The 16,828-nt window shown below is 37.3% G+C and overlaps 2 protein-coding genes across 2 annotated transcripts; both read right to left on the minus strand.

The window, feature by feature from the left end:
- Positions 1–1,103: 1,103 nt before the first annotated feature.
- LOC102404382 (olfactory receptor 10C1-like) lies at positions 1,104–2,420 on the minus strand. The gene has a single exon (XM_025262437.3). It carries the CDS (start codon positions 2,079–2,081, stop codon positions 1,104–1,106), a length of 978 nt encoding a protein of 325 aa, XP_025118222.3. The 5' UTR covers positions 2,082–2,420.
- Positions 2,421–10,362: 7,942 nt separating this feature from the next.
- Positions 10,363–11,301, minus strand: LOC112578186 (olfactory receptor 2B11-like). Its single transcript, XM_025262439.2, has one exon. It carries the CDS (start codon positions 11,299–11,301, stop codon positions 10,363–10,365), a length of 939 nt encoding a protein of 312 aa, XP_025118224.2.
- Between the last annotated feature and the right edge of the window lie 5,527 nt (positions 11,302–16,828).

The raw sequence follows: 16,828 nt of genomic DNA on the forward strand, positions 1-16,828 counted from the left end.
CCAGGAATCGAACCTGAGTCTCCTGTGTTGCAGGCAGATTCTTTACTGACTGAGCTACAAGGGAAGCCCTTATAGTGCTTTCTCCTCTCATGGACTAGAAGATGCCTAAGGGTATAGGTAAGAATGTCCTAGACTTCTGAGATATAACCTGTAATTTGTACTTTAAGCCTGTGCATGCATGTGGACTAAGTTGCTTTGTCAAGTTTGACTCTTTCTGACCCTATGGACCATAACCCACAAGGATCCTCTCTCCATGGGATTCTCCAGGCAAGAATACTGGAGTGGGTTGCTGTGCTTCCTTCACGGGATCTTCCCAGCCCAGGGACTGAACTCACGTATGTCTCCTACATTGGCAGGTGGGTTCTTTGCCACTAGTGCCACCTGGTAAGCCCCATTTTAAGTCTGTACATTAACCTAAACTGAAATATTTTGGAAAACCTGTCTAGTACTGGACTCATGTATCAAAATTCTTTGGCAGCCAATTTCATTCCAGAACTTGACAATCAGAACTTTAGCAATAAGAAGACTGCTGTCTCCAAAACTGCAATCACTGTTATTAAAGAAGGTTATTACAAAACAGTTTGACAAGTCCATTTTTTCTCCCTTCCTTCCTTTTCTTTCTTTCCTTTTAGATTGAGTATGCATCTTTTTCAAAGAGAAATTTTTATGGTCCTCTAGTATGTTGTTCGGAGAAGGCAATGGCACCCCACTCCAATACTCTTGCCTGGAAAATCCCATGGATGGAGGAGCCTGGTGGGCTGCAGTCCATGGAGTTGCTAAGAGTCAGACACGACTGAGTGACTTTACTTTCCCTTTTCACTTTCATGCTTTGGAGAAGGAAATGGCAACCCACTCCGGTGTTCTTGCCTGGAGAATCCCAGGGATGGGGGAGCCTGGTGGGCTGCCATCTACGGGGTCTCACAGAGTTGGACACGACTGAAGCAACTTAGCAGCAGCAGCAGCAGCAGTATGTTGTTGCTGTTTAGTCACTAAGTTGTGTCCAGCTCTTCTGCAACACCATGGATTGTGCCCTGCAAGACTCTTCTGTCCATGAAATATCCCAGGAAAGAATGTTTAAGTGGGTTGCTATTTGTATCCATGAGTCAAAGCTTTTTCTTTCCCAGAGTTCTCCAAAGAGCTGTCTTGACTTCCTTGTTCCGTAAACTGTAGATGATAGGGTTGAGCATGGATGTCACCACTGTGTAGAAGAGGGCCAGGAGTTTATCTACCCCAGGTGAATGGCTAGACTTGGGCCTCAAATAGCTGACAGATGCTGAGCCATAGAAGAGTGTTACTACCAGTAGGTGGGAAGAACAGGTGGAAAGAGCTTTTCGGCGACCTTCAGGGGATGACATGATGAGCATGGCAGCTAGAATTCTGCCATAAGAAGCAATGATTAATAAAAATGGGCTGGAAATGCAAAGAGTGGCCACAACAAAGACTGCAGCCTCATTATGGGATGTATCCCCACAGGCTAGTGCCAGAATAGGGGGGAGGTCACAGAAGAAGTGATCTATTTCACAGGGGCCACAGAAGTCCAAAGAAAAAATATAGTTGGTTTGGCCCAAGCTTACTATGCAACCCACTCCCCAAGAAACCATTGCTAAATGGACACACACTCCATGACTCATTCGTGTTGCATAGTGAAGTGGGGAGCATATGGCCGTATAACGATCAAAAGCCATGGCTGCCAAAAGATAGCATTCACTGATCCCAAATAAGGCAAAGAAAAACATCTGTGTAGCACAGCCCTCCCAAGAGATTCCTCGGGCCTCACTCACAAGGCTCTGCAGCATCTTGGGTATGACAGAGCAAGTGTATCCAATCTCCAAGAGAGACAAGTTGGCCAGGAAGAAGTACATGGGGGTATGGAGGACTGGATTGGTCCAGATGGCAAGGGCTATGAGAGCATTGCCTGTCAGTGATGCTAAGAACATGAGTAAGATGAGGGAAAATAAAAGCCAACACTGTTCGGTGACCTCAGAGAATTTGGTAAATGCAAAGTGTTTCACAGACATACTATTGTCTCTCCACAAGGAACAATTGATGCTCATGACCTGAAAAAGAGAAAGGCAGGTCATTAAAAGACTCTTTTACTGGAAATATAAATCTTTATATTGCTCTTAACAAGCTCAAGTCAGAGATAAATTTCTTACCTCTAGTCTAAAAAGTTTGGAAGTTACACTGATCCTGTTGCCAAATCTAGTCAGCAGACATAAAATGGAAAAAGACTTCCCTTTTATATCTAGTCAGCAGGCATAAAATGGAAAAAAATTTCAGCACAATTAACTTTTATCCCATTATTTTATCAAATAAAGTTATCATATCTAAATATTTATTTCCTATTGTCTTGCCACTGACTTGCTTTCTTCACTCATTCATTCCACAAGTATTTATTGAATTCAGAATATTTTCAGAGTATTTTTCAGTTACTGTTCATGGGTCCTGAGATTAAACAATGGACAAAAAAGGATGGAAACAAATGGACTCATTCAAAATTCTGTTAAATATGAAATAACAACTCTGAATGATTACAGAACCCTTGGTGGATATGATTTTGAAAAATTTATTCACACATCAAGTATTCTATTATGATGCATTTACACTTAAAGCATTTATAAACATTTACTGTGCACTGTGTCTAGTTAAATTAATTAATATAGTTTAATGTATATATTCCCTATGTAGCAACACAATTCAGTTAGGCCGTAGTAAAGAAACAGAGATAATAGTCTATTATCTTTTTTTTGAACCCCGAACATTTTCTTAAATATCTTCAGTTCTCAACAATAGCCTAAGCAGTTGCATAAAAGCTCTGATTGTGGAGAAGTTGTCATCTCTTCTATCACTTAAATACACAAATATGTTATTAATATAATACTTACTGATTCTATCTTCCTGTACCTGGGAAGAACTGCTATTTCCTCAGTGACACTGATGGAGGAAACAAGGAAGAAATCCAAACCAGAAATGGAGAATGCCTCACTCTTTCTTAAGTAGTGACCTCACAAAGATTTCATTTCATAAATATACTGTCCCATTTGGACTGCAGACAGTAAATGCAAATGCTTGTGTTGGGAGTGAGAGTCAGGGTCGTGAGGCATGGGAGAAAGCAGCTGGTGCATGGTACACTGGATGGCTGACTGTGCAAAGGCCAGTGCATGCTGCCAGTCATTTGATAGTCTTAGCCCCACAGGATGAGTAAAAAGTTATCCTGTGATAAGTACTTCTTACAGCTTCACAAAGTTCAGAGATAATTGAAAAAATAAGGTGTCCAGAAAGGTTGGTGAGTGCCTCTAAATAATTAAACTTACAAAGAATTATATTCTGTCTATAAATAATTATTACATCATAGAGAGATAAATGTATGGGTCTGCTTGAGGAGAGAATACAAACAAATGTAGTCAAATTCCTTTCTCCCTCCCTGTCACTGGGAATAGTACTACATGAGGCAAAATCTGATTTTTTTCATGACATTTTCTGTTTTTTTTTTTTTTTTTTCCAGGATTTACTCTCTGTTGACCTTTGTCCAGGGACCCTGAGATCCATATAGTAGAGGTCAGTTTTATGTACATATCAAGAATATTTAATTTTAATCATTGTCTACTGAAAGAGAGGGAGGTCCTCAAGGGCAGCTGTCAGGGGTCTGTAGATAGGAGCATCACGGCAGTACAACAGACGGCTTGGCACAGACATTCTTCAGGCTTTTACCTCATACATTTTCTGGACTTAAAGCTTCTAATTAATCATTTTTGTGAAGAAAAGATGATGAAGCCCTTCCTGTCTTTCTTGCTGAGTTGTTTTGAGTTAAAATGCAAACATTACAGAGGCAAGCCATGAATGAAAAATAAGGAATTAAAGTGCACTTCATCAGCATCAAAACCTCTTGCCTTTTACTAGTCTCATGTTAAGAAACTCATAGGATGATGTGTGCCATACCCTCTATTATAACCAGTCTGTAAAAATAATCGATTTAATGTACATATGTGTAAAAATGAGTTTGCTGTACAGCAGAGATTGACACAGCATCTTAAATCAACTATACTTCAATAAAAAGCCTATGTTAAGATTCGGTCATCAAGAAAATATGCACTGATATTAATCTGAAGATATAGGAGTTTCATGCCCAATAATAAATTGTATTTGTCTATCTCTACTCAATGTGATAAGAGATTAAGTGACCAATGAACATCAACAAGATTCTGAGGATTTGAATTTTGGAATGGAGTTTCAGTGATAGTTAGATGTATGAAGAGATAGAGGAAGGAGACAAGATAATTTTAATAGCTCAACGGGTTGGCTTCATGTGCCACCTTACTCAGCCCCAAGATCCAAGACAAGTACATTCTATATAGTTCTGCTTTGGAAATAATATAGCACAAGTGATTCGTTTTGGGTCCATGCCACATAATCAGAAATGCTCCTTAACTGATTCAGTCCCTTATTAATCTCTGTTCTCTTAATGAAATGTTTCTTTGTTTCCCATCAGTCAAAGGAAAACATGAGACATTATTAGATATTTTACCTGAAACACTTAGTACAGTGCCTGGCATACAAGAAAAACTCAATAAATATTCAACTCTTTGCAACCCAATGGGCTGTACAGTCCATTGAATTCTCCAGGCTACAATACTGGAGTGGGTACCATTTCCCGTCTTCAGGGGATCTTCTCAACCCAAGGTCTCCCACATTGCAGGTGGGTTCTTTACCAACTGAGCTATCAGGGAAGCCCCAGTAAATATTAATCTTTGTTATGCTGAAATTGTCATTTCTAAATGATCAAGTAGTAGATACTGTTTATGTAAATTGTTCATTAGTTTGTAGAGAAGATTTCCCATTGCTTTCCACAATTCACCCATAGTCATTTCATTGAAGACTTAATATTTAGCTGGGTGATGCCTTAACATAACCCAGACGAACTGTGTTATCGTTTCATTGGAATAACATGCACAAGATAATCTAGGCATTTCTATTACCCAACAATAAGAGGTATATCTATTTCCTGAGAAGTAATTATTTTGGAACAATTTGCAGCAATATTATGACAGAGCTACTGGCAAACTGAGTAGATATTTATACGCTTTAGAGAAGGAGAAAATACCTGATTAAAATAATCTCCAGAACTGAATAATGCTTTGGGTGTTATCTATCCATTTTAGCATTTTAATAGACTGTCTTCCACAACCTTCTTTTTTCAAGACATCAGTTTTATCACATACCTTTAATCCTAAAATTTGAGTGAAAAAAGTAAATGGTTTTTACTTCTGATGAGCCAGTAGCTAATTTTGTCTGCATGCTCTCCATGTAGCCTCCCAAAGTTCAGAGGATATAAATCTCCACATCCTCACTCCTAAGACCATGCACTGAGAAGATTTTGCTGTGGTCAGGACCATGTCTGATTTCACGAAGGCTGTGTGTCTCTTAACAGAGCATCATGTCCTTCCTAGCAATGCTCTCACGGCTAACACACAAAGACACACAGACACACACACACACAAGCATGCAAGACTGTGTTGATTACATAATGATGATGTTTGGACTTTTCTCATCCTGAAACATTAAGAATTATGAATATTTATACTTCATTTCTTCTTCTTGTCCTGAATCCATATCCTGTCTTCCTTTCTCAGGAGACATATTCTTCTCACTAGAGTATGTCAGGAAGCAGTTTGATTCTCTCAGGAATTGCCATGGACGGGTCTGTCTCTATCTGTTGGGGAGTATGAGTATTCAGAAAGCAAAATAAATAAATATAAAAGATAATTAAAAAGAAAAGTAAAAGTAAATCAACAGTAATATATAATGAATAACCTGTAGTATAGATAGCTGCTATCATAGAGTGTGTACACAATGTGATATTAATTCAAGGGAAATCTACTACTGGAACCAAATATGTATGTGACCACTCTATACTATTAATATAAAATACTCACATTTAAATTTTTGTTTGAATTAAACTAAGTAGTTATCAAAAGTAATTATGAAAATGATGTAACTTTCATGTCATATTAATAGTATATTGATGCAGTTAGTATTTATTTTGATTATTATAAAAGACTTAATAATCTTCTAATCTTCTAGTAACATGAGTTTGACAAAGTACCTTTTTGTTTGTATCAAAAGTAAAAAAACCTGAGTCAAAGATATATATTATGATGATGAAAAAAATGTATGCTACTTAATATCTTTTGTTTAAATGATATAAAAAAGTGGATAAGATAATAAATACCTATTATTGACATGATATGAAGGCAAAGGAAAAAGCCTACAGAAGAGTAAGTTGTCATTTGTTTTTTTAATTGGAGTAAATTTCTTTACAGTGTTAGTTTCTGCTGTACAAGGATGTGAATTACTTATGTGTATATACATATCCCTTCCATTGTGAATCTCCCTTCCACACCCACAATTCCACCCTTAGCAGTCATTCACAGAACACCAGAGAATCCTGTGCAGCTTCCCACCAGCTAATTTTGCTACCTCATTCTAGAAAAAAAGTTTCAATTCTTCCTCTTTTTGGGAATATAGCTTTATTCCTCTGTTCAGATTCATATTCCATTATTTATTTATTTTTAATTTATTTATTTTACTTTATAATATTGTATTGATTTTGCCATACATTGACATGATCTGCCATGGGTGTACGTGTGTTCCCCATCCTGAACCCCTCTCCCGCCTCCCTCCCCATCCCATCCCTCTGGGTCATCCCAGTGCACCAGCCCCGAGCACCCTGTATCATCATATTCCTTTAAAAATTGTTGTGTGTCCTTTAAAAATTGTTGGGCTTCCCTGGTGGCTGAGCTGATAAAGAATCTACCTGCAATGTGGGAGACCTGAGTTCAATCTGGGTTGGGAAGAGCCCCTGGAGAAGGGAATAGCTACCCACTTCAGTATTATGGCCTGGAGAATTGTATGGACTGTATAGTCCATGGTGTTGCAAAGAGTTGGACATGACTGAGCAACTTTCACACATGCATGCTTAATATACAAAAAGTTGAATATATTTAATGTGTGCATTTTGATGAATTTGGAAATGGGCCTATACATATGATACTGCCATCAAAAACAGTATAAACCATCACCTCCAAAGACTTCTTGTGCTCCATGCATTTTTTTTGTTTGTTTGTTTGTGAGATGAGCACTGGTCATGAGTTTGTGCACTTTAAAACTTAAGAGGGCAGAAATCCATTCTTGAAGATGTATTTTGTCACTATTGATTTCTGAGTGGAAGACAATTACAATTCTGAAATGAGTTGTCTTTACAGGTCTAAAAGATAAAGAAGTGATCTAAATAGCTCTAAACCATTTCTATAGCTAAGTTTTCAACTTAAATCTTGAATTTTGTACTCTAAACCGAAGTTATCATTTTGTCTAAATAAGATTAAGTTAAACAAAGGTTATCTTAATAAAAATGATCAGAGATATTATGTAACCTCACAGAATTTTTATTTTTCTTGCTTTGTGTGCATGTTTATGTCAAATTTAAAAACCTTTTATGGCACATCAGCCACCTATCAGCCAACTTTAAAGTTGTTTAGAATTATTATTATTTTTTAAATTTTATTTTATTTTTAAACTTTACATAATTGTATTAGTTTTGCCAAATATCAAAATGAATCCACCACAGGTATACATGTGTTCCCCACCATGAACCCTCCTCCCTCCTCCCTCCCCATACCATCATTCTGGATTGTCCCAGTGCACTAGCCCCAAGCATCCAGTACCATGCATCGAAACTGGACTGAATTATTTTTGAAGTAAATATACCAAAGTCCATTTGTCTTAAAAACTGGACCAAGCACCAAGATGGTCTGTTCTGTTTCAAAAAATGAATCTGTATTGCAGTTAATTCTTGTTCAGGAAAACTTATGATTTATCATCCAATAATTTGCTTAGACCTTGATTTGCTAGACCAGAAGACATGCCAGAAATATCTAAATCACTCTTGTTGTTCTTACCTATTAATTTTTCACTATACAACATTATGCTGATTTCTGTATTGGCAGGCAGATTCTTTACCACAGCACCACCAGGGAAGCACTGTAATGTTGATTTCTAACCGTATTTTAAACACCAAATAAATGTAATATCCTTTAATTTGCTTTAAAAAATGTGATGTTTTATGACAGTTTGAAGTTGGATGTGAGTCCTAGAACTAATTTTGACACTTTCAACTTTTAATGATACAGATTCTAAACCTCAAAAATATGCTTACATTGTTGAAGTAACCAGTCTTCTGTCTATTCTAGAAATACAAATTATTTCTTTTTCATCCTGATTCTTGCACAGTTTCAAAAAGCATTCCTGGCTGTCCCCACTATGCATAAATGGTTCCATGTTGTGGTTCATTATTAATATCACTATCTTGTTCTCTCACTGATTCAGAAGGCTCATGCTTATGATATATACAAGGAACATTAAGAAATCCATATGTTTTGTCCAGATATTTTATTCATTTTATATTTAATGATATATTCCTTAGTTAAAATTATAAAACATTGCACACTTGCTTGTTAGAGTAACAATGTGCTGTTAAAAGATTAGTAGCAATTAGATAAATTGAGGTGGATAAACTTTTGGCCTTAGGAAACATCACTACAAGCAAAGCTAGTGGAGGTAATGGATTTCCAGTTGAGCTGTTTCAAATCCTAAAAGATGATGCTGTGAAAGTGCTGCACTCAATATGCCAGCAAATTTGGAAATCTCAGCAGTGGCCACAACATGGGAAAAGGTCAGTTTTCGTTCCAATCGCAAAGAAAGGCAATGTTGAAGAATGCACAAACTACCACACAATTGCACTCATCTCACACGCTAGTAAAGTAACGCTCAAAATTCTCCAAGCCAGGCTTCAGCAATACGTGAACTATGAACTTCCAGATGGTCAAGCTGGTTTTAGAAAAGGCAGAGAAACCAGAGATCAAATTGCCAAAATCTTCTGGATCATCAAAAAAGCAAGAGAGTTCCAGCAAAACATCTATTTCTACTTTGCTGACTATGCCAAAGCCTTTGACTGTGTGGATCACAATAAACTGTGGAAAATTCTGAAAGAGATGGGAATACCAGACCACCTGACCTGCCTCTTGATAAACCTGTATGTAGGTCAGGAAGCAACAGTTAGAATTGGACATGGAACAACAGACTGGTTCCAATTTCGGAACGGAGTACGTCAAGGATGTATATTGTCACCCTGCGTATTTAACTTATATGCAGAGTACATCATGAGAAACTCTGGGCTAGATGAAGCACATGTTGGAATCAGGGTTGCTGGGAGAAATATCAATAATCTCAGAAATGTAGATGACGCCACCCTTATGGCAGAAAGTGAAGAAGAACTAAAGAGCCTCTTGATGAAAGTGAAGGAGGAGAGTGAAAAAGTTGGCTTAAAGCTCAACATTCAGAAAACTAAGATCATGGCATCCGGTCCCATCACTTCATGGGAAATAGATGGGGAAACAGTGGAAACCGTATCACTTTATTTTTTGGGGCTCCAAAATCACTGCAGATGGTGACTGCAGCCATGAAATTAAAAGACGCTTACTCCTTGGAAGGAAACTTATGACCAACCTAGACAGCATATTCAAAAGCAGAGACATTATTTTGCCAACAAAGGTTTGTCTAGTCAAGGCTATGGTTTTTCCAGTGGTCATGCATGGATGTGAGAGTTGGACTGTGAAGAAAGCTGAGCCCCAAAGAATTGATGCTTTTGAACTGTGGTGTTTGAGAAGACTCTTGAGAGTCCCTTGGACTGCAAGGAGATCCAACCAGTCCATTCTAAAGGAGAGATCAGTCCTGGGTGTTCATTGGAAGGAATGATGCTAAAGCTGAAACTCCAGTACTTTGGCTACCTCATGCGAAGAGTTGAGTCATTGGAAAAGACTCTGATGCTGGGAGGGATTGGGGGCAGGAGGAGAAAGGGACGACAGAGGATGAGATGGCTGGATGGCATCACTGACTCGATGGACGCGAGTCTGAGTGAACTCTGGGATTTGTTGATGGACAGGGAGGCCTGCCATGCTACAATTCATGGGTCACAAAGAGTTGGACATGACTGAGTGACTGAACTGAACTGAACTGATTAGTTTATATTATAGTTTACAGTACTTTAAAAAAATTGTTTAATAGCCATTATTTCAGTATATATCAAACAAAATAATTTTTTAAATATATTTCCACAGAATGCCCTTACTAGTGTGTATTAGCCAAGTATCACCCTTGCCTAAGAATATGAGAAACATGACATGTTTTGCAAGAAGAACATCTATTAATAACATGATATGGGAAAGTATGAGACAAGATTGAGTTATTAAAGAAACCTCTATATACCTACTAAATGGGTAAATTATTTCATCTGATGTCTACCAACTATCACTTGGAAGTGAAAATGCTCCTCATCAGATTGCCCAGTGCCCCCTTTACATCTTTATTCCTCAGAGTGTAAATGAAAGGGTTGAGTGCAGGAGTCACCACTCCATAGAAGAGAGCCATGAACTTGGGCTGGTCTCTTGAGATGGAGGAGGGGGGCTGAAGATACATGCTGATACCTGGACCATAAAATAAGAAAACTACAATGAGATGGGAAGAACATGTCCCAAAGGCTTTTTTCCTTCCCTCTGAAGATTTAATCTTAAATACAGCATGTCCAATACAAGCATAGGAAATTAGAATTAAGCATAGTGGCACAGCTAAGAAAAAAATGCATACCACTGAGAGTGTGAGCTCATTAGCACCCTTTTCACCACAGGCAGTCTTTATCAGAACAGGAATCTCACACAGCAAGTGATCCAGCGTATTGCGGCCACACAGTGGTAACTGTAAGGTGACAGTGGCCTCTGAGACAGCATAGGTCATTCCACTCAGCCACACAGTGGCCACTAGTAAGATACAGACGCGCTGATTCATGATGAGGGTGTAATGTAGAGGCTTGCAAATGGCCATGTAGCGATCAAAGGACATAACAGCCAAAAGCAGACATTCTGTGCCCCCCATTATGTGGAAGAAATAAAGCTGAACTGCACACCCCATATAGCTGATTGTCTTCTTAGATGTTCCCAGGTTAAAGAGTATCTGAGGGACAATGCTTGTGGTGTAGCACATGTCCAAAAAGGAGAGGTTGGTGAGGAAGAAATACATGGGGCTGTGCAGACGGGAGTCTAACTTGGACACCAGAATGATGGCTATGTTTCCCATCATGGCCATGGGGTACGTTATAAGCAGAGTAATGAATAGAGGAAGCTCTAGCCAAGGACGGTCAGCAAAGCCTAGTAGAATAAACTCTTCAGGATGGCTTTTGTTATTTGGTTCCATTATCTTCAATTTGTTTCACCTATAGCAGGGAGATAGCAAGAAAGGTAAAAAAATTTGAGAAATGATAAAACAGAATTATGTAGCTCACACCATTAAGCATCCAGTCATAGGAGGTTGAGTATAGTAACTAACTGGAAAAAAGTCAAAGTGAAGTCACTCAGTCGTGTTCAACTCTTTGCAACCCCATGAACTGTAGCCTACCAGGATCCTCCATGCATGGGATTTTCCAGGCAAGAGTACTGGAGTGGGTTGCCTTTTCCTTCTCCAGGGGATCTTCCTGACCCAGAGATCAAACCTGGGTCTCCCGCATTGTAGGCAGATGCTTTACCATCTGAACTGGAGGAGAGGACTAATGAAACAAATGTGACACTAGGTGACTTAATTTCTTTTCAAGAGTCTACAGAATAAAGGTAACTAGCTTAAGTAACCTAACCTTTTGAAATTGAATTTTCTTTTGTGTATAATAAAGATGCAGTGACTGTGTCCTTGTACTATGGTGAGGATTAAAGTTCAAGTAGAAATGACTGTGCTTTATATTTTCCAAAGGAATGCTTTTCATACTATGTTTGCATACTTATCAGCTGAAGATGCAGTTAAAATGAAGTTTATTGGTTCCTATATTCAAATGTCTAGTAGAGTAGATGTGGCATGGGACCTAGGAATCAGGTAGTTTCTTTTCAGAATCACTGCTGCAAGGTATTACTGAAATATTAAGACTAAAATTGTTAGCTATAGCTATAGCACTAGAAGGAGGTGGAGAAAACCCTGCACTTAAGCGCCATCAAGGTAGCCTTGTTCAGATACAAGTATATTATTATAGTTGAAGAGTTACATCATCTGCATAGGAACTGACAAGGCAGGTTTTATTCAATCCATCTTAGTAATTTATAATTGAAAAAGAAATTTAAACATTTTTGTGCCAGTGTCCTGAAATATAAATGGAGAAGATTTAGCTATGACATGTTTTCCTATACTCAGAATTTTGTTTTGGAATGTAAATTTTCTTGCCCAACTACATCATTTAAACTGGGCAATTGGTTTTTCATGTTAAATTTTAATCATTTATCTTGCAGGAATTTTTCTTTATTGAGTGGGCTTATCCTGTTTGTACATAAGAATTTGGATAGTTATCTATGACTTAGTTAATTGTCAGTTCAGTTGCTCAGTTGTGTCCGACTATTTGTGACCCTGTGGACTGCAGCACGCCAGGCTTCCCTGTCCATCACCAACTCCCAGAGTTTACTCGAACTCATGTCCATTGAGTCAGTGATGCCATCCAACCATCTCATCCTCTGTCATCCCCTTTTTCTCCCGCCATCAATCTTTCCCAGCATCAGGGTCTTTTCAAATGAGTCGGTTCTTCGCATCAGATGGCCAAAGTATTGGAGTTTCAGCCTCAGCATCAGTCCTTCCAATGACTATTCAGGACTAATTTCCTTTAGAATTGACCAGTTGGATTTCCTTGCAGTCCAAGAACTCCAAGAATCTTCTCCAGCACCACAGCTCAAAAGCATCAATTCTTCAGTGCTCAGCTTTTTTTTATAGTCCAACACTCACATCCAAAAATGACTACTGGAAAAACCATAGCTTTGACTAGACAGACCTTTGTTGGCAAAGTAGCTACAAATCTAATCTTTATGTCTAGGGAACTGGATCAGGAGGCAAATCTTTATTCCCGTTCAGGATAGGAGACTTATCAGTTTAGGGGCAACAGATTACATTTGTAGGGTTGCAGAGCAAAGTTTTCACATTCACTAGTTCATCAAATCCTCAAAGCCATCCTGGGAAGTGTCACATAAGGTTACTCAGGGTCAAGATGTCACCGTGGCTCTTTGATTTCACACTACCCCAGGTCAGGTGTGTGAAATACAATAGTAAAATAATAATTCCAACTAATCCTTAATGAGTGCTGTGTGTCAGACACTACAGGAAGCATTTTACATCCATTGACTCATTTAGTATCTATCCCTAAACCTCAGGATGAAGGAAATATTAGTATCCATATTTTAAGATATTATTAATCATTTATCCCTATTAATAGCCTAACAACTATGAATGTTCTAAAGATAAAAAAGCAATCAATTTCTTCAACCAGGTAGGAGATAATGAGAGTAAAACTTCAAGTTTAAAGATTCCAAAACTGTATATTTAAGTGCTCTAATCCCATCCTAAATCTCTTTCTAGTCTTTTCCATGTGATTCTCATGATATTTCTTTACTTTTAAATCTCAAATATCATGACATTTTTATCCAACTTTTGAAGTGCTTCCAGTGATTTTTCCATCACTGTTTAACCACATAGGGATCTCTTTATCCGTGAAGGTTTAATGTCCACTAAATTTTATTGTAGTGTATCTTTTACTATATAATTTTCATTACACAGTATTTTATTTATATTTACAGTGACTTTAAAGTTATATGTGGAAAAAGATTATTGAAGAAAGAAAATTTTTTATCTGATTTCAAAACATCTGGATCAATCATGTAGACAAGTTGATCCACCAGATTTTTACTACATTTTGAAAATGTTCACATAATTGAATACAAGCTACACATTTAATTCAGGTATTTAATATTTGTCAGATTTAGTGTTTATTGGGCTTCCCTGGTGGCTCAGATGGTAAAGAGTCTGCTTGTAGTGCAGGAGACCCAGGATTCACCCCTGGATTGGGAAGATCCCCTGGAGAAGGAAACAGCAACCCACTCCAATATTCTTGCCTGGAAAATCCCAGGGATGGAGGAGCCTGGCAGGCTACAGTCCATATGGTTGCAAAGAGTCAGACACGCCTGTGCGACTTCACTTTCACACTTTTATAGTGTTTATTAAAATGTACATGCTTTTAATGTAGGTTCAAATGAGAGAATGAGTTTGATTACAGAGAAAAATCTAGTTTCTTTCTACAACACCACACTAGTTATTTCCAATGTTTAAAGAAGGCTCTCAGAATTGAAATGCTTTCTGATTTTCCTTCGAATATTTGGCACTATGATGTACACACATTCCAACCTTCCCTAAGAATGGATAGATTTGAAAACAAAAGTCTTTTTACTTACCCTTATTTTGATAAATATCATTTAAGAAAAAGAAGTGTGAGACATCAAGGACTGCACTTGACTTTTTCAAATTTTCAGAGAAGGATGAGAAACTGGAGTATGCAGATGAGTACTTAAGAAATAGCTTCAGAAGTGTGAGTTTTCCATTTGATAAAATGCTGCCACAAAGAAAAAAGCCCAGCTTAGGAAGACCTTAGTAGATAATATCAAGAGTGTCCTGTGGGTGTGCAATTTTAATATATTCCTGAGACCCTTGGGCATTATTTTCAAACAGCCCATTTATGGTTATCTCAGATGAGTTAGCAGACAAAGTTCCTTGGGACAGAGTTCTCCATGGGAATGCTCCTGATGTACGTTTGTTTACCTTCTGAATTGAGGTTTGTATTAAACATCCTCTATTGCTAGATTTGTTTTAAAATAGACTCATTTGATTTCCCAAAACACTGGAAACTAATTTTATTTTATTAATTTATTTTCCTTTTAACTGTATGTTTTATTTTCATGATTTTTAAAATTGGAGTATAAATGACATATATTACATTATTTTCAGGTGTACAATATGATGATTTGACATTTATATACATTTCAATCACAGTAAGTCTAATTACCATTGATCATTATACAAAGTTACAATTTTTTCTTTGTGATGAGATCTTTTAAGATTTATTTTCTTAGTGATTGTCAAATTTGCAATGTAATGTTATTGACCATATTCACAACATTGTACATTACATCCCCATGACTAATTTATTTTATAGCTGGAAATTAACCTGTTGATTCCCTTCACCCTCTTTCCCACCTTTCAACCCTCATCCTCTCTGGCAAACACCAGTCTTTTTTCTATAAGACCTGTTTTGTTTGCTCATTTGCTTTTTAAAAAATATTCCACATACAGTATGTGTCTTTGTTTGTGTGACTTATTTTCTTAGCATAACTTCCTCAAGGTCCATCTGTGTTATTACAAATGGCAAGATTTCATTCTTTTCTTATGGCTAGGTAGAATTGCGTTGTGTATGTGATACTACATCTTCTTTATCCATTTTTCCGTTGGTGGACACTTAAGCTGTTTCCATATCTTGGCCATTGTAAATAAGGCTGCAATGAACATATAGGTGCATATATCTTTTTGAATTAGTGTTTTTGTCATCTCTAGATATACACCAAGAATTGGAATTGCTGGATTATATAATAATTCTATTTTCAATTTTTGAAGGAATGTCCATATGATTTTCATAGTGTCTCCACCAATTTTCTTTCCCATGAGTTGTGCATATATTCTTCTTTCTCTACATTCTTCCCAACACTTATTATTTCTTGTTCTTTTGATAAAAGCCACTGTGACAAATGTGAGGTCATACTTTTGGTTTTGATTAGCATTTCTCTAATAATTAGTCATGTCGAACCTCTTTTCATGTGTTTGTTGGCCATCTGTATGTCTTCTTCAAAAAACTGTGTATTTGGAACTTTTACTTGTTTTCAGTTAGATTGTTTGTTGTTTTGTTATTGAGTTATATGGGTTCTTTATTTTGGATATCGTTTTTATAAATTTTTGTATATAATGATTTGTAAATATCTTTTCCCATTCTCTAGGTTGCCGTTTTAATTCTGTTTATGGTTTCCTTCACTGTGAAGAAGCTTTTATGTTTGACGCAGACTCATTGGATTATTTTTGCTTTTCTTGCCATTGCTTTTGGGGTTAGATCCAAAAAAACTATTGCCTTGAGTGATGTCAAGGAACTTACTGTCTACATTGTCTTCTGGGAATTTTATATGTTTTCATCTCATATTGGAGTCTTTAATCCATTTTGAGTTAATTTTGTGTATAGTGTCAGGTAGCAGCCCAGTTTCATACAAAAAAGATCTTAATGACCCTTGTAACCACGATGGTGTGACCACTCACCTAGAGCCAGATATCCTGGAGTATGAAGTCAAGTGGGCCTTAGGAAGCATCACTATGAACAAAGCTAGTGGAGGTGATGAAATTCCAGGTGAGTTATTTCAAATCCTAAAAGATGATGCTGTTAAAAAATGCTGCACTCCATATGCCAGCAAATTTGGAAAACTCATCAGTGGCCACAAGACTGGAAAAGGTCAGTTTTTACTCCAGTCCCAAAGAAAGACAAGGCCAAGAATGCTCAAACTACTGCACAATTGCACTCACCTCACACACAAGCAAAGTAATGATCAAAATTCTCCAAGCTAGACTTCAACAGTACATGAACTGAGAACTTTCAGATGTTCAAGCTGGATTTAAAAGAGGCAGAGGAACCAGAGATCAAATTCCAACATTTTTTTGATCATCAAAAAAGCAACATAATTCCAGAAAAACATTTACTTCTGCTTCACTGACTATGCTAAAACTTTTGACTGTGTGGATCACAACAAACTGTGGAAAATTCTTCAAGAGATGGGAATACCAGACCACTTTACTGTTTGGCAAAACTAATACAATTATGTAAAGTTTAAAAAAAAAA

Source organism: Bubalus bubalis, chromosome 2 (assembly GCF_019923935.1).
Source record: "Bubalus bubalis isolate 160015118507 breed Murrah chromosome 2, NDDB_SH_1, whole genome shotgun sequence".
Lineage (NCBI taxonomy): Eukaryota > Metazoa > Chordata > Mammalia > Artiodactyla > Bovidae > Bubalus > Bubalus bubalis.